The following is a 25,231-nucleotide window of genomic DNA, read 5'->3' on the forward strand; positions in this document are numbered from 1 at the left end:
TAAACATCCTAGATTTACTCTTCTCAGGAAGTACTGTATAAGTTGTACTTAGAGAAGCAGAACTTTTTGTATACACACACACGTCTAGTTTTTCTGTTGGTCTATATTAATGATGATTGTGTCCATGACAGAAAAACTTGTATATAGTTGTGAAATGTGTATGGTTTTGTACACTATTACAAAGTATAGGTCTGAATAAGTAGGCAATGTGCTTTCAGTAAATTCACTATATTCCCCAACAAAGAACGCATCTCTTGGAGTTGTTTTTCCCACTAACGCAGCTAATTGGGTTCACCAGAAAACTGCTGTCAAGACAGTTTTAATAGGAAGTAGAAGCAGAATACAAATCTACTTAATCGTCCTCTAGGAAGGAAGTTGATTATTTTGCCAGCATGCTACTTTTGGTTCCTCAGGTAGTGGGGGGAGAGAGAGAGAGGTCCTATCTTCCTATCATAACATGTCTGTGTGTGTGTGTGTGTGTGTGTGTGTGTGTGTGTGTGTCTTGCAGGTGACCATCCTCCGAGGAAAGGATGGATTTGGCTTCACAATCTGCTCGGATTCCCCTGTGAGGGTGCAGGCTGTTGATCCAGGCAAGTGAATGAAACTGCGCTTTCGATTGAGAGGTTTCTGTTTAATTTTGTCTTTTGGCCTTAAATGATTGAAGACGAAACAATCTCATGAATTTTATTTAGCATTTCTTATTGCAACTCGGAAGCTTTATCATTCTTCTACCAACACCCCAAATCATACATTTAGCCACCATAAACAAAGTTACTTTACCAAAGTAGATTGGATTGTAATACTGTCTGGCTATCAGTGATTTCTTTTAATTTTCACTCTCAGGACTTCCAACAGTAGCTATCTAGTTTTAATAATATGTATGACATGAACTTAGCTTAAGACTGCACACTATTATACGACATATTAAGTATATTATGCTGTCAAAGCAGGTTTCCCCCTGTATTCCTATTTGAAAGCAGTAGACTATGTAAACAATTTGGTAATGGCTTATATTACTGTTAAGTTTGCTTTCATTTCGCATTGATTGACCTGAGTTTAGCATCTCATGAAAGTTTCATGTCATCTGTGGCCGATTTTTTTCCCCCTGGTTGCAGCTTGGAGAATTACCATTAACATCAGCAGGGTGTTACATTAATAGGGAGCCTGTCTGTTGGCAGGCGTCCACCCTGCTGCCATGTCTTTGAACAAGACGCTGAATCTCAAACTGATCACGTCGTTACCGTCCCTGTGGAGAGATGAAAGGGAATGCCAACTGAATTTCCCCTCATAAAAACATCAGCGCATCTTACTGTCAGATTATTATTTTATTGTTTCATCTGTTCAGTCTTTTTCCGTTCTGTACCCCCAATACTAAAGGAAGAAGATTAATACACAAAGGAGCTTAAGCCCTAGATAGCATGAATGGCAGTTGAGAGTGTGTAATGATCTGAACTTTTTCTGACTCTTCACTCTGGCAGGGGGTCCAGCGGATCAGGCAGGTCTGCAGCAGTTGGACACTCTCCTGCAGCTAAATGGTCAGCCAGTGGAGCAGTGGAAATGTGTGGACTTAGCCCATGCTATCAGGTAATGAGTCCAACACACCAGAGGATTTGGGGCTGATTTACACAGAATCCTTTTCGTAGGCTTATTCAGACTCAGGACCAGTGATATGGAATGATTTGTTTTAGGAGTTAATTTTGGTATCATGATTAGCGTACAGCCTGTCAACAACAACCTGAGAATGTCTGTTATGCATGAGGGCCTAAACAAGACCTGTGTTGTATAAGGATCATTCAGTTCAAAGGTTGAGATTGCTTGTAGGCAATACAAATTCAGTTTACAATGAGATGAGGTGGAAATTACATTACATTGCATACAGTTAGCTGACGCTTTTAGCCAGAGCGACTTAAAATCTGTAGGATCTGATGTTGTGATGTCAGTGATTTATCAGGAATCAACAACATCATGTGCTTTAGTTTGATATCCTTCATACCCTTTTCTTTCCTTGTAGAGTTTTTCTAAATATACTTTTATAATTCAGTTTATTTTAAATAACATAATAATTTACATATAATTCTCTCTGTACTTTTGTTCTGTATATTAAATTAATATATTATAGATGTGCAAATACAATAATTAAAATGTCTGCATACTATACAAAGTTCTTAATTCTACTTGAAATGATTGATCATGATGATGTACAGAAACATGTACAGTTGATTGACAAATTTGCAGTACTTAGAATTTACACTCATTATCTTTCTTTCTCATTGTAGAAACAGCGCCAATGAAATCATACTGGTGGTGTGGCGCACAGGCCCTTCAGCTAAGCCTAATTTTGAGGGCCTCATCCATCGGCCCTCCTACAAGCCGTCCACCTCAAACTATGATGCCCCCTCACCCCCCACTCGCAGGCGTGCACCAGATGTTGGAACTAGCAAAACCCCTCCAGCTGTGCCGCCTCTCCCAGCCCACCACCGTGCCAGCGCCACCCGCAGGCTGCTGGTCAACGGCTCCGAAGCTGGAAATAGCAGTGGCATAGGTGCAGGTACCCTGGGCTGGGGGGCCCAGGGAGGGTCAGCCGAGGAGCTGGATGGGAAACCGCGACACCTCCATCACCCTCACACTGCCACACTGAAAGGGACCAGGGTGAAGGCATCCAATGGGGACAACTACATCATCCTGGCCCCCATCAACCCTGGAAGCCAGGTACCGCAGACTGGTGGTGGACTTCATCTTCATCATCTTCTTCGTCCTCCCCATCCTCACCACGGTCATATGGTGGCTCATCCTAGATATGTCTCCTTACCTTTCCTCCCTGGTGCTGATAGATAGAAGGACTGTATATACAGTATGTCTGGGCCATTTGGGTTACTGCCGTCTCACTGATTTGTGCTTTAAGACATGTTCTGAACACACTGCATGCACTTCATAAAGATCAGTGCAATGTAGAGATGGGGTAACAGACTGAAAAGCAAGAGCAGACAATAACATTCAATATAATATGTAGCTGTAAATAATATGCTGTATGCCTGTACTATGTGAAGGTTTGGCAATATTTCTTTCATTACATTCTACCAATTAAGCACAGTTCATAATAATAATAATTAATATGTATCTGACATAATTTATCCCACAGATATCTTACAGAATAAATAAATAATATGTGTGCCATGGATAATACATCTTAAATAAATAGCTTTGGCATTTAAGAAAGAGAGATAGTTCTACAAAAATAGAACCTGAGGAAAATTCATATATTCCATTAATGGTCCATTTAACAATATGCAGTTTCAGTATAGCATGCACATACATGCACAGTATGACATGTATATGACATTTTATATAGCATGTACTTTTCATCCAGTGACACCATGTATATGAGGGAAAGGCTTTGATCATAAAAAACAACAAAATAAAGCAAACTCATTAAATCAAAAAGACTGAACTGAATTCCTCAGCTAACGATACTAATACGATACTAACCCATTAACCACCTCAGGCTAACAAACATGTTGAACCAAAAGATTCAAGATGTGTTCATTCAAGACCTGTCTGTTATTGATTGCAATCTGGGTTGAGTCTACAGTGTTTAAAATAGTTGGCTCCAAAAAAATTCTAACCAACTAAATCCTTTTGCTGTCATATATAGAGTTAATAGTTAAAGTGTCTTATTTCCCAATATCTTTCTTAGTGTATTCCTGTAACTTGGAGTTGTGTGTGTGTTATGTTTGTGTCTGTGTGTGCCTCATGTAGTGTCCATCTTCATTTGTAAATGCTTTTTAGGTTAAGCATGTCCAAAGGGGTTGTAGTGAGCAGTCTGATAGATTTTAGTTTTTAGAAGGAAAAACAAAAATAAAAGTGAAAGAGTGTACAGTGGTCTGGAAAAAGATTAGAGGTACATGTCAACATGATGAACAAACATTCCCCTTCAAACAGCCACCACTTATATTCCAAACAAAAGAGGAGGCAGGGATTTGGTGAGACTTTGTGGTGGCCATCACAGGCTAAATATACCGAAAGCCCTGTGGAAATGGGTCATGTTGGTGACATATCACACCGACACAATACTCTAGTTCGCAAACAAAGAGCTTGGAAATCCCACACTACAGAAATAATTATCTCGAGAAGCTGGCAGAAAAGCAAGCTAATGATATGTTTTAAACATTTTGTGACTTTACAGCTCGTAGCTCACCTACTGTATTAATCTGAACAAAGTGATGTGGGGGCAGCTTTCTATCTTTACTCCCTCATTTGATAGTAATTTGTTATGACACGTAGAAACCATTACTGCCTGAGTCCAGCACATTTCAAATGGGTTCAGCTGGGTCCTAGACACAAAATTCAATGTCATGTAAGAAACTACATATGATTATGTCCAGCTTGGTCCCTGAACACAAACCTGTGGCATAGCAACACAGAAAGAGGATATACAGGCAACCTTTCCTACCCAGATATCACATGATAGAAAGTTAGGATCAGAATTGTATTAAGGACTATACTGATGTATCAATTCAGTAATAAACATACTGAGAGACATACTTTATCTTATGTCATTGTTTTAATATATATTTTGGCTTTATTCCAGACTAGGCTAGTTTAGATGTCACTTTTCATTATGCTGAAATGAGCCTATTTAATATTAATGTTATTTAATATTATTCTGCTTTCAGATCTTGAGGCCTGTTTACCAAGACAACCAGGGAACATTAGGTAAGACATTTACATGTTCATACTCGTACAGCATTTTGTCAAAGTCCACAGTGAACTATGTTAGGTGTTTTTGCTGAAAGCCTTTGTTTAGTTGGCTTTTTAAGACCAGTGTTATGTTAATTTTGACTACACATTTCAGGTTATTGTTATTTTCAATGAATACGATTTAAATGCACTTGATATTTGGCACCCTGAAATAGGCTCAAATTAAACTGACCTTAGAAATACAGTGAATGTTAAATAATTTTGATGCTCACAGTTTAAAACCTTTTCTCCTAAATTACTTTACTGCTTTGTTAGAACACTCAATTATCACCCGTTTTATTCAACTGTGTGTTGTTTTTTCTGGAAGCTGGCCAATATAACAGCTGAAAATGTATGTATTCTCTGTCTTGTCCAACACTGTGGAGCACTATCAGGCAAACAAAAACCAAGGATTTTACTTTGGTGACTGAAAACACTCATGTTTTTTAGCAACACGTGTAGCTTAAAAGCAATTGGAGCTACCCCATGGTGAGGTCTCTGACTTTTCATGGCAAGCCAGCAGTGGACCAGCTACAGTCAAAGTAAAACCACAGTTTTTCGCTCTACTTTTTGTATGGATTAGACAAACAACATGTATCATGTTAATAAATTAGCTGCAGAGGTGTTGGTAGGTAGATTTTGTTACCGTTCCACAAAGCCAGCAGGCTAAGTTTGTTTGCAGTATTTATGCTAAACTAAGCTTAACATCTCCTGGCTCCATCTTCATATTAACATACAGATATGAGAGTGGTATCTATCATCTAACTCTACAAGAAAACAAATGAGCGTGTTTAAGATTAGAAGACTATTTAAGATGTCTATGAGCTTAATGAAAGTGAGGGTTACTGACTAGAGCTGGACAATATATCGATATTATATCGATATTGTGATATGAGACTAGATATCGTCTTAGGTTTTGGATATCGTAATATGGCATAAGTGTTGTCTTTTCCTGGTTTTAAAGGCTGCATTAGAGTAAAGTGATGTTATTTTCTGAACTTACCAGACTGTTGTAACTGTTATTTGTCTTTACCCACTTAGTCATTATATCCACATTACTGATGACTATTTATCAAAAATCTCATTGTGTAAATATTTTGTGAAACCACCAAATAGTCAACACTAAAATATTGTTGCGGTATTGATATCGAGGTATTTGGTCAAAAATATTGTGATATTTGATTTTCTTCATATCGCCCAGCCCTATTACTGACACTCCACAAGTAGCTCCAGACATTCTATGTAATCTCTGTTTTTACCCAGACCTGCTTCACCTTCTTCTTCTTCTTCCACAGCTGCCAGGTTATACCCCACACGACAGGCCTCTGGTTCACAGCTCCAGGGTGGTGGTGGGGGTGCTTTTTCTGGAGGTATGAGTAGTGGAGGTGGTGGTGGTGGTGGAGGAGGTGGTGGGGGTCTCTCCAGCCGTACTGGCTTCCTGCGCCGGTCTAACAACTCCAAGACAACAAAGACGGCATCCACCTCCACTAACATTGGTGTACCCAACTACCAACAGCAGAATTCCAACTTTGCTAATTACCAGAACTGTACCATTGTCCGCTCACACACTCCACATGGCAACTACGGATATGTCAAAGTGGCACCCAAGATCCTTATCTTCCCCATCTTTGTTCAGGTAAGCCAATTTTGGACAGAGTCAGACTAGCTATTTCTCTCTGTTCCAAGGTTTAGGCTAAGCTAAGCTAACTGTCTCTTGGCTGTGCTTTCATATTGAACGGACATACGTAAGAGTGGTTTCAATCTTCTCATCTAACCCCTGGCAAAAAACAACAACGAATAAGCATATCTCCCAAAATGTCAAACTAAATTGTTTACATTACATACATTTTATTCTAAAAAGACAGATGGGATATGTAGGGAGCGAGAGGGGGATGACATGGGAAGGCCGAGCCAGGCATAAACAGCTGACGTACTGTAGCCTTTATGTGGTATGCATCTAAGACCACTAGGTCGCCATCATGCTCCATTTAAACCATTTTTCACTGGTAAAAAAGGGGAATCCAGTTACAATGATGCAAAAGATGGTATCATTCTAGATATGCTGGTTTTCCCCAGCACATTTGGGTCAAAAGGAAGTAGGCATTTGAGGTTTGCAGTCAAATACATTGACCTTTCTGTTTGAGCATTTTGTATTTTTCAAGTCACACATTAAAGGCTCTATTACATATTTTAGATACGCAGTTTGTGGTTTTTTTACCTAACATATCTTTTAGAAACAGTACAAGAAAATGAGGAACTGTACTGATCAAATGAAAAGGCTTGTTTGTTAAGTATTTTGTAGTTTTTATTGATGTTCTTGATGATCTGTAAGTTAAGCTGTGCAGAAGAATATGTATTACATATACATTCTTCATGACATGATAATTGGAAATACTGTTTGTATTTTTCTAAAGGGGGAATAGTCCAAATTAGGAAGCAGAGGCAAGTTATGAGTCATGAGTCACTGCAAAATAAAATGGTCTCATTCTTACATATGTACATGCAGTACACAGTTGTTACATGTAAAATGAATATTGTGTGGAAAATATGATTAAATAACCAAAGAAGACCATTTACACTTGAAAAATGCAGAGACTGTGGTGGTACTTCCTGTTAATTCATACAGAAACATGCAACCCTGACCCTACTTCACACAGTAGGCAAATGTTACACATGCATATTGAATTGGCTCACCCTGGACTTGAGAGGAAGTCTCCTCCTCCCACGTTGCCGTACTGGTTCATTTTAATTGTCAGTGTCTTGTCATCCTCAGACCACACGTACCACCTCACAGTTGCAGCTCGCTTTCTGTCTTCATACAATCAGTTTCAGTTGTGTTTCCCACAGTAGAAAGAAGGCTTACTGTTTAGCAGATCGTTTGGATTTGGGAGGAAAAATGGATTTGGTACTGCAACCTTGTGTTTAATTTTACTAATCTGTAACAAACAATATAATCCTTGATTTTTATCTTGAGAAAATCTTAACGTATATTCATTCATTTTGACAATGAGGCTAAGGGTAATAGTGCAACTAATATGTGCTTGTGGTCATTGATAAATCTCTGATTAAAGATGTCAATTATCAGTAAATGAGCCTCAAAATGATGTCCATAATCTGTTTCCTAATCTGTCTGTTCAATATTTTGTTGTTCAGCCTCTCGACCTGTGCAGCCGAGCTCTCATCCTATCCGAGGAGATGATCCTGCATGAGAGCAAGCACCACTCTCTCAAGGTAAGCGGCATCAGTGTGTTAATTATGTTAACGTTAAATTGTGTTTATCTTTGTATTGTATGTGAGAATATGCAGGAATAGTCATTTCAATATATATTAAAAACTTCTGTGAGCGTGTTCACTTTGTGTAAAAAGCTCCGTCCTGTAGCTCTTACTTCAGTTTACAATTCTGCACAGGAATTTCAGTTGTTGACCATAGAACATCCAAAAACGTTATGCATGATATGATCTAAAACTAATTTGAAGAAAACCCAATGGCACTTAGAAGACGCAGCACTGGATCTAGTTGATCTGAGGAAAGAGGAAACGCTATTTTCTCTCTCCTCTATCGAAGAATTTTATAATTTGATATATTGAATATTGAGGCCCTCTCCTCTCCAGCCTCTTTTGCAGGAGACAAACAGACTAGTGGCAAACATTTTGTTGTTTTGTCACCACCAGTTATGTGCTTTGTTTTTTTTTTGGCCAAACTGGAAGTGACGGTCCATTGCCCCAATGCACATCTTAAGTCAAAACATGTGTGTGTTTCCGAGTTATATATGTATATGGAAAGGGAGAACAAGTATAGAGCAGCAGCCTGAGAGGAGGAATGGGAGAGGAGATGTCTGAACATCTCTGAAGAATTTGTAACTGCTCGGAAGGATCAGACCCACAGGAGTCGAGGAAAATGAATAATTGATAGTGTGATAGAGTGCCAAAGAACTGACCGACGGAGAAATTATGTTTTAAATATCAAAAGAAACTAGCTCTTACAGTAATTTTAATTATCCTTTTACAACATATTAAGCTCACCTTACAATGATATTCTGCAATATATAAATGTATCTGGTACAAGTAAATGTGGGAAATATGTAATACATTTGTATCAAAAAGTGATGCTTCTCTATAGATTTGTATTCTGTCACAAATACTTCAATGTTGCATGTGTCAGAAAAACTCATCAAAAGAATTAGGAATGTTTTATGTGCTTGTAGGGTTTAACATGTGAAAAGTTATTCTTCAAAGAAACTATTGAGTACTGTACACCAGAACCTGCTCCAGTGACGTAATCTTACCTGATTAATGATAAATAAATGATGAATAAATTGTCTGTGAGCCAAGTTCACTTGGAAAAGCTGACTTAATCTTAAATAACATTAGCTACTGTTAGCCACCTTATCTACCAGTATTTACTTTACAAATATTTGCATGACCTTGATAAAGGTAGGTTTTTATGTGTTGGCAGAAGAATTATTCACAACTGAAGATGCAACAGCCTGCAAAAACGTTCAGAATGATAACTCTAAGTGAATGACAGGTGGATATGTTTCTGAAATTTGAGGTTATAGGAATCAGTGTTTCGAATGATGGAATCCTGTCTGACGTGTCATTGTTATGTTTTTCAGAAGAAACATGTTAACAAAGTCTATGTGTATTTGGAAAGAGAAAAGGAGTAAAGAGTATTACTTTAACGAAATAAGCTCTTGCCACAGTCCTTTAATTAGCCCTGTCAGATCATCTTTTCTGTGCAGTGCAGTGAAGTGCAGTGACTGCTGGCATGGAAGGTAATCTGACTCTGGGGTCAGTCATAAAACAAATATTTAACAGCCTGTGTTTGTCAGGAGGGAGTTTCTCTCCACTGCTTTATACAGGCTGTTTTTAATGTGTTGTTTCAGCTTTTACTCTTTACTCACCACAGTTGTGTAAGTCTGCCCGGGAGGCAACACACACAAACTCTATTGTTCACACAAACATGTACAGTACCACTTTCATTATAATATTTGAACAAAAATAATAAGCACAGCATTGCACTGCACTAATTTGATTTAATCCAAAGGGACATTGGGACAAAATGGACTTTTAGTGGATTCTATTATATTGGGTACAGGATACATACAGTAATTATGTTTAAATGTTATGTTGTTTCTTGTCAGATGTAAACAGGACCAAGCTGACTCAATAAGACAAATTGTTGATTGTTTGTCTTGACACATTTAGTATTTATTTTAGGATGGGCATATAATTGTTGTTGGAATACTTAGTTAGAGACAGAATAACACCAATTGTTTGTGCAACTTTTATGCACATTTGAACAGCATGTATTAGTGCATGTAAAATATGTGTGTGTCGCTTTGTATGAAAAGTCTTTGCTGCTTGCCTCTCATTTGCTTTGTCTTTGTTTTTACTCTTACTTACGGTACATCCCCTTCCACCGACTCATACCTTCACACACACACACACACACACACACACACACACACACACACACACACACACACACACACACACACACACACACACACACACACACACACACACACACACACACACACTTTTACCACATACTGGCTACATCTGAAATACCCTCACTTCTATCTCACCCTTCAGAGGAAGCTACCAAAGCAAAAGCATTGTCTTGAAACAGTGCCCATCTACACTGTATGCCTGTTATGTGGCATAGAAGCACAAACTTGCATAAGGAACTTTAATGTATGTATCTAGGCTTTTTTTTTTAATCATCTACTTATTTGTCTTTATTCTTCATGCTTTGTTCCTTTCTTCACTTTAATTTTAATGCTTCACTGGCATGATTTTCTCACTTAACCACTGCAGAAGCATAAAACCAGTCATAGCCCATAGTCATGACATGTTGCAATACTTTTGGGCAACTCCTGTGGAAAGTGGTTTCTAGTTTGTCTGTGAGTAGTTTGGGAGTGTGCATGTAATAAGGTTAAGCAATGAATAATCACCAATCATTTCTTAGACTATGACGGGGATAATTGGGGTACAGCAAATGAGATTAGGGTCTTGAGTTTGAAGGACGTGTGGGAAGATACAGTATCACCAAGGCTACAAAAGCGGACAGACATTAAATGATCAAAATTCAGGTTTTATTATATAACAGCCATCTATTGTGACACAGTGAATTGTAAGCCAATTGAAATGAATTGTCAGTAATGGGATTATAATAATAGTATATATAATATAATATCTAATAATATCTAATACTTTTTTTCTGTAGAAACTGGGCCGTATTGAAGTCTTTAAATCTGACCTAATTTGAAACCTACAGTGATACAATAATATGGATGTTTATGACTTAGAATAATTTAAGCATAGCAAAATAGTACAAGCATAAAAACTAAAGTGATTAATTCCAAGTTTCAATAAAAAACAATTATATAAATTCTCATTTATGTTCAGGCAGCTATTGAGTTATTTAATAGCGGGTGAAACAATACAAAAGAGATGTTTTTGAATGAGCACAGGTCAAAAGCAAGTATATGTATATGGCCATAATTATCTAAGTGTGAACTGCATTTCCTGTGCTATGACATGAGTTGGGGGAGGGGGGGTTGGGGAAGTTTTTAAATAGGTGAGACTTGCTGAGTGCAACGTGGTGTTATGTGCATCTCACTGCTGGATTGGTTTGTGAGATGTGACAACTTTAAGATATAAAGTCCTGGTGAGACAATGTGAGAATGAAGTATGAAATTCATTATTTTTTTCTTCCTTCCTGGTCTTTGAACCTCTGATCTTGCAGGTTACAGTGTTTGTCTACAGTGACCTGATGCTGGTGACAAGAGAAGATGAGCCAGGCAGGTGTAATGTCCTTCAGAGTCCCCTGTTCCTTCGACAGCTGAGGCTCCAGGATGGTATGTACGCCATTTTTTTTTTTACCTGTCACCAAACTGTGTGAAATTTTGTTATTTTGAGATGTCAAAAATCTTAAGGTGGCTATAAATTCATGTTACTACATCAAAACATTTCAAGAACAAGACATTGGCAAAACTGCAATATGTAAATATATCTCCAAACTATCTTATCTGTTACCACGTAACCTTTTACAGTTCAACACAGAATAAAAAAGGAAATGTAACAACTTAAACATGCAAATTGCACAACTAGAAATTAACATACAGTACTACGGTTACAGTGATCTTTTCAGTCAAGCTTAACCAGAGGATATTTAGGAAAAGACTGCCCAAGTTCCTGTTGCTTTGTCTTTTTATTTCACCTCGGTGTAAACAGCCATCTCCTCCAGCAATATGGAGAGAATAGCTTGGCCATTAGGGCCGCACAAAGCCCGGGCAAGTCAAATAAATAGGACTGACTGTAAATATCTGTGTTTAAAGTGATGGGCGGTGACAGAGGCAACGTTTGGAATAATGCTTGGAACAGGGCCAAAGGAGAGGGGGTACACTTAGACCCATAATGCTGAAAATTGGTAAGGGATGTGTGGTGCAAGAGTGTCAAAAGCTTTAATATTATAATTTAACAGTAGGGTAGTAGTGTCAGGATTATAGGGTAGGTTTAGCAATATAACAGGTGTTAAAAGGATGTTGTTGAGAGGAGATTGTCTGTTCTGTCCCCCAGAATAACGACTTTGATGGCAGTGTGGTGTTTAGAGTCAGTGTGAGTGTAGGGGGGCGATGACTGTGACTCCGAGATCACTGATTGGAAATTAAGGTACACAATCAAATAAATAGTGGTTTGAGTGATTAATAAGTTTGACTCTTTCAGTTGAGGGCTGGGCCTGACCCTCAATGGATAAACCCCCTATAGGTGTCAGTATAGCCTCACATAGCCACATAGCCTTTCTCACCAGGCTGCCTCATTGCAGAATATACATTTACTAACATTCTCCTGTAGGTTAAGAAACAGACGTTTTTACAGTAAATCAATCAAAATATCCAGAGACACTGCTCACGTGTGCTTTTGTTAAATATTGCGCTGGGGGAAATCTGTGTTTATTTTGGCACACAATTTTGATTTTGTTTACGTATTCAGATGATTAGTTTGAGTAACCTATTACTCTTTTTTATGAATATTGGATTGCAGACCTGACTGTTGTTTTGTTGCAGCTTCTTCTTTTTAATTTTGTGGGGGTGTGGCATTTAGTTCATTAACATGTTACTATTTCCCTCCAGGACTCCATAGTATCAGCTAAAGTTACTGGCAGAGACATATTGTTACTGCGATGTGAGATGCAGCTTATTAGTGCAGTAGATCAAGCAGCTAAATCTATTTCCAAATCAGGATCATACAATGTGTTATTTCCCCTATGCAAGCATGTCTTTAAATAAGACTTCATTAAATTCATTAATTTGTCACCTCATCCATCTTTCACCTTTCTTCAACGTTTAATGTTGTCAAAGGTTATTTTTCATTTTGTTTTAGAGTTTGTGGTGTAAAATGTTTTTTGTAGAAGTTCTTGATGAGAAAACAGCCAATGGACACTCCAGCACAAGCATTTCTGGATTCAGCCCTCTGATACAGAGTGGCCTGAGCTGCTCTGCCCTCCCTAAAGACATAGCTGGTCACCTCTGGGCCACTTCTGACCTCCACCCTTCACCTAAACAATTGGAGATCACCAGGGTGGGGGATTCAATAGGGTTTGCGTGTCTCTGTGCCTGTTATGCCTGCGTTTCATGAGAGGACACACACACACACACACACACACACACACACACACACACACACACACACACACACACACACACATCTCCACCCTGCTGCCTGTCATTGTTATTTTCGCTTCTGCAGCGTTACTCAGGAAAGAGGCGCCGGGGGACTGTTTGTTTCAGCAAGGGTGTGTTTGACGTGTGTGTGTGTGTGTGTGTGTGTGTGTGTGTGTGTGTGTGTGTGTGTGTGTGTGTGCGTGCGTGCGTGCGTGCGTGCGTGCGTGCGTGCGTGCGTGCGTGCGTGCGTGCGTGCGTGCGTGCGTGCGTGCGTGCGCGCGCGTGCGTGTGCGTAATGACACAGTAAAAGTTCAAAACATGGGCTTTCCTGTGTTCCTGTCACCCAGATACCAGGCAAAGGAGTGTGGGAAACATTAAGAGTGGTATTGAACACACAAAAAAACCAAATAACCATGTGTCAATACAAAAATGATCCTCATGCATGACCTTATCAAGCCTTTTGTCAGCTACTGCACCATAGTTAGGTATAGGTAGTAGGCCAATGCTATCAAAAAACACCTGAGATTGAAGCTTTTTAGATCAAGTATGTAAATGTGTCTTTTTAAAAGTATGGAAATTAAAGAGAGTAGTAATAAATTAATTCAATCTAAAAAAGCCCCTCATACATTACTATGCTAAGATACTATGCCATCTGCTGGGTTTTGGAAACAGAAAGAGATCCAACAGTGACCTCTGCCGTTGGTTATAAAAATAAACCCTTTTTGTTCAACTGACCTCATGGAGACCTTCATACCATCCAGCAAAAGGAACGAGTCAAAGAGCTGCCTGTGGAGGCTGCCGTCTCGTGTTATTTAGGGTCAAGAGGTTATACAAGAAACAAAAGCAGACTGTTCTTCCCTGAAGAGACACAAATGTATTTGAAGAATGGGTAAAAAAAGTTCTAGAGAGTAAAGTTTAAATACTTCCTGACTCTCACCTCGGCACAGCTGGCCAATCACAGCATAAAGTGAGTGTGAATGTCACATTGTCCATTTCAGAAAGTTAGAAAAATAGTTGGAAACAGACTCATCTAATCCGAGTTCGGAAAGGTGTGGGGGAGAGGTTTCTGATGAAGCTGATGATACTGGCAGTTTAACCTATGCCCAGCCAGCTGGGATTAGGCCGACAATCCCAACGGCCTCAATAAATGTACTTAGTATCTGAATTATTTTTCTTGCACTTTAATGTACATTTATGACAAACTACTACACTACACAATCCTAACTAACACATTATGATTAAATTGGTCATTGTGCTTTGCCCCATCAGACTTTCATGGTGGGTGCAACCTGAATTATATATTCATTGAGTATTATTAAAGGCCCAGACAACTTTTTATCTTCTTGTTGTGAGTGATGGGATCTTACGTGAACACATAATGAACATGAAGCCAAGTTTTCAATGCACTAACTAACTAATGCACTGCAACGTGTGAATTTCCTGGACATAGGTACAGTAGATAAATGCTCTTCTATACCAATGTGAGATAGAAGGAACAATGGGGAAAAGAAGGTATGTAGGTTTGAATGGATGATCCTTGTCTTGTCTTTCTAGGACAAGACAAGGATCAAGCTGCTCTTCTGTGTGATATTGAACATTGGACAGGATTGCCAGTCAGCCAGAATGGTGGCTTGTGTGTGCACTTACTTGAAATAAAATAGTAAACATCACCAAGACATATTGTTGTATGATTGTGTGTGTGTGTGTCTGGGGGGGTCACTCAATTAAAACCATTTATCTTGACTCCAGACCCACAGGCCTGTCTCACAGAGCGCTACTTCAGTGAATTATGTGTCGATGCCTTTAAGGCTGACCTAAAGTAAAAGCCTTCCATCGATAAAATTATTTTGGCAAACTCATAATCGAACAATCAAAGATGTTGCATTATTTACAAGAAGAAAGTGAGTGGCCAAATTAAAGTCTTTGTTTTTTTTGTCTTACAGATTATGCTGAAGAACTGAGATTCTACCTTATTCACATGACGGAGGTAAGAGAAAGGCTTTTAAGTGTTTGAAGGTATAAGAGGGTCTAATGTAACAGCCTATTTTTTTCCCGTGAGCCGGAGGGGCAATTGACTCTGATGGAAATCACATTACAGGGAAGAATCAAGGATTAGCACAAAGCTCTAATGGAAATGTTTTTTTCTCTGTGTGTCTTTCTGACTCCATCTCAGACCTGTCTCTGTCACACACACAACATGCATTTTTTTTATATTTGTATATATAAATCACAAGGAGAGATGCTGAAATACACAATGTAAAATGTACTGTATTTCCAAAAAGTATTTGATATATTACGATATAAAATAATCCTTAATTATAAGGAATATAAATTGCGACTTGTTTACACGAGTAAAACACCAAACTATGTGGCCCAGGGATAGTAGTATTCAGTATATAAAACAATATAAATGTCATCTGCTGTAACACCTCTCAGGCTGTGATTTTAAAATGAAAGGGAATGACATAATTCATATTTCATTGCTGTGCTATTTTCCATTGTTTCAGCTGTATGAATATGGCCACGACTGAACTCTGGTGGTATAAAAAATGCTCTTAGCCAAAGGCAAGTTCACATACAGCAAAAAGGAAACACTATATTGTTGCCTTAAATATGTCAAAACCACTAAAACATGATATCTACTAAGATGTTGTTTTAGATTTAAAAATACACATTAACTCTATTAGTAACTGCAGGTTTAAAAAAACTGATTTGTCAGTTGCAAAATCACAATTCTCTTCATTTTTCTGGTGATTTTCTTACTTAAGTGCAGCTCTACATAATTCGTTTTAAAATCACCCAAAATATCAGTGGGGTTCTACACCATCAGTAGTCATTACAGTGTTTAGACAGTATTTTTCAGATACAGAACAATTCAAATCAGTTGCACTCAAACTGAGCAGGATGATGTGATAATTATCTGACAGACACTCTGACAGGATCTGATGGTTTGGAGACCTGTTTGGCTGTTTTCCTGTCTTGAAGTTTTCTCTTTTCCCGGAAGCTTTGCTGTAGTTAATGAGCATGTTTGGTTGGTGATGGTGTCCTTTCCCCATCTCTTCAGATGCCCCTTCCTTTTTCACTGCTGCTCTCTGTGCCCATTTAATTACATTTAGCATTTTTAAACTTGAGAAGAGTGCAGAGAGGGAATGAAACTGCAGCTTTCATCATACTTTTAATGTTGCCATAGATTATGTTTTCATCCCTTCTACTTATCGCTTTCTTCCACCTTTTTACAGCCTCTCTCAGTCTTATTTAGTCTATACCTTCAACATTCCACGTCCGGGATTGCTCCATTTCCACCGGAAATTCGGCCGGATCTCCATCACCTTCTGCTTTCTTTGTGTTGGCATTCTAAACTCCGGTGGAGTTATGAGGACTATGGTTAACTGCTCCTCAGATCTCTGCACGGTAAATCCAGACAGCTAGCTGATCTGTCGAATCTGAGTTTTCTGTTGCAAGACTAAAACAACTTTTGAACGTAGACATGTTCCACCAAAACAAGTTCCTTCCCGAGGCTATTTTGAAGCAGCACCGTCCGGCACTTAGCGCCGATTATGACGATTGTGATTGGTTTAAAGAAATGCCAATGAACCACTATGTTCTGTGTCTGGAGACCTTACCATTGTCTCGCCAGCCAGAGTTATCCTGATGTAAAACATGTTACCTGGCAGAGCATCAAGGTATGCTGCAAAGTTATTGGTTCTTGTACAGTAATAACAATAATGTGTAGCTCGGTGGCACCATGGTGAAGGGTAGGGCTGGGGTTCAGTAGCATTTCATCAAGTCCATAATCCAGTTATCCATTCATAGAATCTGAATTCATTTGAATCCCTTACCAAATATAATTAGATTTAGCTTTCAGTATCTTATGATCTGTGTATTTTGTTGGCCAAAAAGGTGGAAAAGGTAGCTTGATTAATATTCCCAACCTGTAGCAACAACCCAAAACAAATGAGATGAGGAACACCAGATACTAAAAGATTATATGTGTCTGACACATTGAAATAAAAGATGCATCCTACTTTTACACTCTACTTTTCACAAGCTACTTGCTTTAAAATGTTTGTTTTTAGAGACCGGATATAAAATGGAACCCCACCTAAGTGGTATGACGTAATATGCTCACAGTGTGGAGCCCCGCTGTCATAAAGGAGCAGTGTGTTGCAACACTAGCAGGCTGAGGTGGACAAAACACAGTAAAGGTACAGGTAAAGGAAAGGTCACATTGTGATCAGCTTTATTTTAATTGATACTGATCGATCTATTTAAATATGTTTGGATTGGCCTTGATAACAATCCTTTGAATTTGCTTCGTACACACCTAATTTTGGACAAGACAAATTCCAGTTTGTAGCCTCCTTGATACTTGACAATAAAAACTGTAACCATGAACTGTACAACACCCAACTAAAAATACGTATCGTGTGAATCTATGGAACTTTGCCCGTCCAACATTCCTCACTTAAACTGAAGATTGAATGTCTCAGAAGTGTTTTAAAATGTAAGCTGAAGATAATGGATAGCTGAAAGGGCTGCTTTCTTCCTTTTTTCATCCATCCAGCCACTGTGACTCATCTGCAATTTGTTGCGGCTGCAAATGTCTGCTCATATGGATAACTTTTCACTGAGCAACTATATAACCCCTCCTGCTGCACACACACACACACACACACATACACACACACACACACACACACACACACACACACACACACACACTGGTCACGCTATTTTTTGCTTTGAAATGTGCTGCATAACCTCATTAGCAGCTTATGAATCTTTTAAAGGGCCATTTTTCAGAAATTCCAGACAGAATGAAAGAGGACTAATATCTGTCCCACCAGTCTGGAAAAGAGGAAGGAAAAGGCTCCAATATTATTCAGTCTATCCAATTAGGCAACACATATAAATAGAAACTCTTACATAAGACAGCATTGTAGAGAAAGGAGGAGAGTTTGAGTGAGTTAAAGGCAGATTTGGGATTTTATTTGACACAAGAAAAGGTCTGCTAGAATGGTTGTATCAGCTCTTGGGTTGTGCAGTAGCTTTTATTATGTTATATTTCTTCATGTACTGTATCTTACTGAATTGTTTATATTGTATAATTATGTGTTTGCTCTGGGAAGCTCTTTGCTCCTTGTAGCGTAAATGCCATATGAAGAATTAATTCTCACAGTTGCAGATCACACTCATAGCAGTAGGGTCCACTGACAGTTTGACACCTTAGGCTTGAAAAGACCTATTGGTTCTCTAGCGAAACAGTCAGCTGAGGCAGCATCGCAAGGATGGTCCAAAAATACCAAAGTAGTGCAGAATATATGACAGAAGACAGGAAGATAGCCCCAGAAAAAGCAAATAGATTGTGTGTGTGTGTGTGTGTGTGTGTGTGTGTGTGTGTGTGTGTGTGTGTGTCTGTCTGTCTGTCTGTCTGTCTGTCTGTCTGTCTGTCTGTCTGTGTGTGTGTGTGTGTGTGTGTGTGTGTGTGTGTGTGTGTGTGTGTGTGTGTGTGTGTGTGTATGCTTAGTTCAGCTTCATTCCTTCACCTGTCCTGTCAGATGCCCCCACACACACATACACAAAATGTGATGTCATCTATTATAGTTGATACACCTGTCACCGGTAATTTCACCGCAGGGCACAGTAGCCACAATGAAACGCTGCATGCAGTTCGCTCAACCTGTAGCTCCCATCTCTCACTGTAGTGTAAGATATATTATATCATATATTTGCCATGAACCACTTTTCTTAATGCTATATAGTTTAAAAATATTATGATACTTTAGCAAATAATCAATGAAAGCACTCTTTTCGCATGAGCAGCTGCTAAACTACTGCAGTGCTCATTTATCTTTAAGTGATGACAGAGTGGTTGACTGCTCCTGCTGGTAGGGCACATTGTTGTGTGAAGTAGAGGAATATGTAACGTGAATGAAGAGAGGGATGAAAGAGGAGAGAGAGGAAAAGATCAGTGACAATGAAGGCATGTTTTAAATGTTTGAGTAACCCTGGCCCTCTCCCCTGCTGCTGCTGCGTGCGTGTGTGTGTGTGTGTTTTTTTGTGTTTACTGAAATGTTTGTTGTGTGATAGACTAATTGAATTGCTCTTTCTGGCCTGTCTGTGAAAAGGTCACACACACATACACACACACACACACACACACACACACACACACACACACACACACAGATAATTAGGAAACGGTCTTATTGCTCACTGCACGTTTCTAGTTAAACATGGCATCTGCCTGGAAGACTTGTAGCCCCATTTATTTTGATAAATACACTGTTCCTTCCTTGTCACAACTAAAACAACATTTACACACATACTGTACTGTATATAATGCACAGATACTAACAGAAATGCATGTGGACCAAAATTGGAAATTTGCACTGATTCACAAGGGACCACACAGCAAAATATGTGACTGCTGCATATCACCACATACAACGGACTCACTCATCATGCAACACACCTGTCCACAAGATCTCCTCATCATAGGGAAGCATTGGATCACTTACATGTCTCATGTCACATCCATGTCAGTTTATTCAGGATTTTTTTTGCTGTCCACTGTGTTAATTTTGAAGCAGTGTGAACATGTGTTTTTGTAATTGTCTCTTTGCACAGTGAATTTTTCATGAGCTACTTAAAAGATGCTCTCCTTGTTTCTCGTCGAGTTGTGAGCAATTATACGATTTCAGTCTTATCTTAAGCTCACCATCTCTGACACTGTCACAGTCCGCTCCCCTCCTTTTGTCTTCTCCTGCCCTTCTCCATCGCTGGAAGTCATCCTATTTTAGCACTTGCTTAAAAAGGAACGGATCTAACCCAGATTTACACGTGAAAGGAGAGTGTGTGTTTGGGGAGGGGGGGTCTGGAAAGTCATGGGTGTGTGTGTCTGTCAGTGACGCAGGAAGAGAAGGAGCAAGTAAGCGTTGTGTAGGTTAACGGAAAACACAGAGAACAAAGAGAGACACTGAGATTATTGATCAGTGGAGTGCATCAGGGTCATCACAGAGTCATCATGGGCAACTTGGCGGACCGGATCGGGCCTAAGAAAAGGTTTGTTAGGGAGGCGAGCTCTCTTCAGAAGCACCTGCTATCTGACTCCGGAGATGTAAGTCCTGCTGATTGATGGTTCGGCTCAGGGTGCATTTACAGTTGTAGAGAAGGTGATTTTTATAGTTCTCACTGTGTAGCTCAAATGCACGAAACAGGAAAAACAGAAATCAAAGTGCCGTACAAGTAGTTTGATAGAAAAAAAAACACTTTGCAAGCATAGGAAAAGTTAAAAGAAGAATATGACTTTATAGTTGTTTAATGCTACTCTTTCTCACTTCAATGTAAGTTTAATTTTTCAGTGGGCTTTGTGGCACTGAGGTGACCATGATTTTTGACTGTCACATTATATTTTATGTTGCTGTTTTTGGTGTTATACTGTAATAAAACTTGCTGTATACATGTGGCTCTGGTAATAGGTGATGTGTGTGAAGTTTCTAGTTGAAGCTAAGAATGCCATTAAGTGCGTGGTCACTTATTCACCACTTTTTCCTCTAAATTGGCACTATACCCATTAGAGTGCGGATCGGGCCGCATTGTTCTGTCTGAGCCCGGCCCGTGTCCGACAGGCATTAAGATATTTATGTCCAAGCCCGACCCGAGCCCGACACAGTTTAAATCTTGTTTTTTTCTCATACTAATAACACACACGTTTGTTTGTGTGGAAAGCCCGCTTTTATTAAGCAACTGTAGGAAGGCATTCTGAAATGTCAACAGATGAGCGCATCAGCGTACACGGGGCAACAAGCGCACGTTAACACAGGCGCGCACCTACATAATAAGCTTTTTTAAATTTAAAATGTTCAATGCCTTATCACACTGATGTGACCGAGCCCGACCCGAACCTGAACATCATTTCTAAATATCTGTCCGAACCCGGTCCGGCCCCTCGGGTACCGTCGGGTCCCGACGGGTTCGGTTCAGGTATCCATCCTCTAATACCCTTTAGGCACAATACAGTTATCTGTAATGATCATAAAATCATAAATATTCTCCACTTACTAAAGCACAGCAATCAGATTTTTTACTTCATTGGTCAGTTGTTAAAAATGATTTCACCCTTGCAAATCATATTTCATATGGAGTTCGCAGTTTTTTGTTTTTGAAATATGAATTGTTTGAACACTTGAAACAGTGCAGAGAATGTGGTGATTAAGAAGAGATTAGATAAGAGGCACCAAATGCAGGGAGATACTGCCAAACTAGGTGAAATCACAGTGTGATGGCTTGCATGTAGGCCGTGAAAGAGCAAGGAAGCTCTGTGATCAGGCTAGCATAGCACAGTGTTGTGCATACAAAAAGTATTTTTTTCCAAGAGGTCTGCACACAGTGGTGTTCTTGGTTGCTTAGGCATATGTTCATGCAATGTTTGTGGACAGAGTAAATAATGGTGCAATTTTGATTTGATTATTTCAAGTGAAGACCGCCTGTTGATTCTTTTTCCAGGACTAGGAAGATATCTTAAAGATATCTACAAGGATGTACACATATAGTTTTGTTAAATGTGCGTGCATATACGCAACAGTATGCCTTTTTATGCAAGAATATAACAAGCCTATATGCCATGCAGTCAATAAACTGCATACAGAGATCTGTACGTAGTTTATTGACTGCATGACATACAGGCTGTCATTTGCAGTCTGAAGGCAGGGTGTGAATGATATGCATCCAGGGGCTTTTGTCAGCAAAATACCCACTATATGGTAGCCATCCATAACATGGCCAGAGCAGGAACAGTCTCTCGGGGCTCTGATTGAGCCGAGATGTACCCTCTTCATTCCAGTTGGCTCACAACTTACTGTAAAGTGTACTTTGCTTTTTGTCTGATTTAATATGCCAGCACAGATTGGCAGGACTGCAGCAACAGTGGCTATACATCTAAATATAATCACTCAAAGTCTTAGCAATAAGATTGCATTGAGATCTACGACCATCCACAATTTACCCAGCAGCGTCGGTTTCATTGATGGATGTATTCTCCTGCACTGTACTAAACTGTAGTTTACGTCCCGATTCCATCAATGTTCTGAAGTAATTTCCAAATTTATAATTGATGTTTTATTTTCATAGGTGTGTACGTAGCTAAGTATGTATGTGTATATACATGTACCTATGTATTTAACAATGATTTAACAATATAACCTTTCCACAACAATTATGAAATACACAGCCATTACATTTATATGATCATCACTGATGTACAGTATATATCCCCAGCCAAATGTCAAAATCACAAATTGAATGTATAAAAAACTATTTGAATTGACCTAAATGCTAATCTTGACTAAGGCTCAAGATGCTTTCATGATTATGCAATAAAAGCACAATTGATCCAATCATGTGAAAAAGCCAAAGGATCTATGAACTCACTGATTGGGTAATGACCATGACAAAAGAAAACATGCAAAACTATTGCTAAAAAAAAACAGACTGATAAACTTTTAGGAAACAGTGCATGACTTCAGAAAACTTCCTCTAGGCTCTGTCATGTGCTTATCATCCTCCCCAGTAGCTATAGGAAGGGCCTTGGGCCAATGACTCCAGTTTACATGCTCTTTTCATGGCCGCTTTGCCTGGACAAACCACAGAAGAGCTCTGAGCTGAAAAACAGAGAAACAAACTAGAAATAGATGAAAGAGTGTGGGAAAGCCACTGACTTGAGAAGAAATTACATTCCATGCTTTCTTCTTTACGGAACATAAAACATCCATTTGTTTGTGTGTGTGGTGCAATTTATTGGCAGTTAGTTGCTCCATTATGGATGACCTTTGATACCACATACAATATCAAGCATGACGCCTCAACCTCTACCCCAGCATTCAACACCAACCTGAACTGGGTTTTTTAACATGTTTTGTATTATATTGCACTATATTTAGGGCCCGAGCGCCGACAGCGGAATTATTTTCTGCAAATGAATTGGCTTTTTGAGGGGCTTAACATATTCAAAAACTCACCAAAATTGGCGGTCGCATCAAGTCTGGTGAAAATGTATGTATTTTAAGGGTTTCGAGAATAGGCGCACATAAATGGCTCGCTAGCGCCCCCTACAAAGTTAAAAAAATTTAGCCCCTGCAGTGCGTTTAACGTAGACTCACTTAAGTTGGTACACATATGTAACATGTCAAGATGTACAAAAAATTTCATTTTAGCCATACCCTAAACCCAACAGGAAGTCCGCCATTTTGAATTGAAAGTTCAAAATTAGTGCGATTTTGGCCATTTCCACATGTCGTACTTTAACAAACTCCTCCTAGAGATTTCATCCGATCAACTTCAAATTTGGTCTGTACCATCTTAAGACGTTAAAGATGAAAATTTGTTAAAAGAAAATGTTTTCGTCATAGGGCGTGGCCGTGGCTGGGCGGCCATTTTGTGCGTTTCGCCATCAAAACAGGAAGTGGGTGTAACTTGAGTGTACATTGTCCAATTGGCTCGAAACTTTTCAGGATTCATAAGAGTCCAACCCTGAGGACAAATAAAGGCTGATATTTACTTAAAGTCATAGCGCCCCCTAGTGGCAACAGGAAGTAGGCCTAAAAGTCAAGGTGCTATACTTTAACGAACTCCTCCTAGAGATTTCATCCGGTGGACTTCAAATTTGGTCTGTACCATCTCAACACCTTAAAGATGAAAAGTTATTAAAAGAAAAACTTTTCGTCAAACGGTGTGGGCGTGGCGTGGCGGCCATTTTGAGTGTTTAGCGATGAATAAAGAAATTGTTGTAACTTGAGTGTACGTTGTCGTATCTGCCCGAAATTTCTCACGATTGACAAGGGTCCAGGTCTGAGGACATCTACAGGCCAATATTTACTTTTGGTCATAGCGCCCCCCGCTGGCAACAGGAAATGCGCCTTATATGACAAACATCATCCGATTTACATGAAACTTATAATGTGTGGTCGACATGTGATACTGAGCCGCCCCCTATGCTTTAACTATGCCCACTTACTCAGGCCATGCCCCCTTTCATAACATTTGAACCGTTTAAGGTAGAGTCTTGTGTGAGGTATCATTGAACTCAGCAGAGACTTCCTTCTTCATTGGTGATAGTTTGGCCCGCCCCCTATGTTTAAGCCACACCCCATTTCATAAATGCTGACCCATCTAAGGTAGAGTCTTGTGTGAGGTATCATTGAACTCAGAAGAGAGTTCCTTTTTAATTGGTGATGGTTTGACCCGCCCCCTATAATTTAGCCACGCCCCGTTTCACAGCTAATGAACTGTATGACGTAGAGTCTTGTGTGAGGTATTGTTAAACTCAGCAGGGAGTTCCCTTTTCATTGGTGATGATTTGCAGTGTCTGTCGCAAGAAGCAGTGCAGCACTGCTTGCAGCTTTAATGTTCATTGTGTCCACTTCCAGTGTAGAGAAACAAATTCATACCCACACATTGGCTTTTGATTAGACTCCCAGGTACAGGAATGCATTTTACAGTTACTTAAATGGAAGCCATATACAGTATCTATTAAATGCTACAGTTACAAAGCCTCAATGCTTAGAAGTGAAACACTATAGCCCACTGAAGAAAAATAGCAGAGAAGATGGATTTTTTGTCTAAAGGTTTGAGGCATGAGAGTAATGGCAATACTAATGTGCTCTTGTTTAAGTAGGACTATGAGATAATAGGACGATGACGTGCTGGTAGTTTTATCTGTAACTAACTCAATTGTGATGGAGTGGCTAGTCACAATACCATATTCAGCACCAGTGTATGGGCTATGACTAATAGGGTATGACGCTGTTTAGTGTGACTGACTT

At 39.3% G+C, this 25,231-nt stretch overlaps 1 protein-coding gene across 3 annotated transcripts in view; it reads left to right on the forward strand.

Moving 5' to 3' along the window:
• rgs3a (regulator of G protein signaling 3a) overlaps window positions 1-25,231 on the forward strand; it is a 160,544-nt gene that overhangs the window by 50,920 nt on the left and 84,393 nt on the right. Inside the window, exons 10-17 of one of the 3 annotated variants that reach the window (XM_031277731.2) lie at window positions 509-590; window positions 1,479-1,584; window positions 2,277-2,709; window positions 4,674-4,713; window positions 6,033-6,373; window positions 7,891-7,968; window positions 11,492-11,603; window positions 15,353-15,396. In XM_031277731.2, coding sequence (XP_031133591.1) covers window positions 509-590; window positions 1,479-1,584; window positions 2,277-2,709; window positions 4,674-4,713; window positions 6,033-6,373; window positions 7,891-7,968; window positions 11,492-11,603; window positions 15,353-15,396 — 1,236 coding nt within the window. Of the gene's footprint in view, window positions 1-508; window positions 591-1,478; window positions 1,585-2,276; window positions 2,710-4,673; window positions 4,714-6,032; window positions 6,374-7,533; window positions 7,643-7,890; window positions 7,969-11,491; window positions 11,604-15,352; window positions 15,397-20,341; window positions 20,530-25,231 lie in introns of those variants that run through there. The other 2 variants (XM_031277735.2, XM_031277736.2) reach the window with 2 other exon arrangements.

The sequence above is a fragment of the Sander lucioperca genome, chromosome 14, assembly GCF_008315115.2.
Source record: "Sander lucioperca isolate FBNREF2018 chromosome 14, SLUC_FBN_1.2, whole genome shotgun sequence".
Classification (NCBI taxonomy): Eukaryota; Metazoa; Chordata; class Actinopteri; order Perciformes; family Percidae; genus Sander; species Sander lucioperca.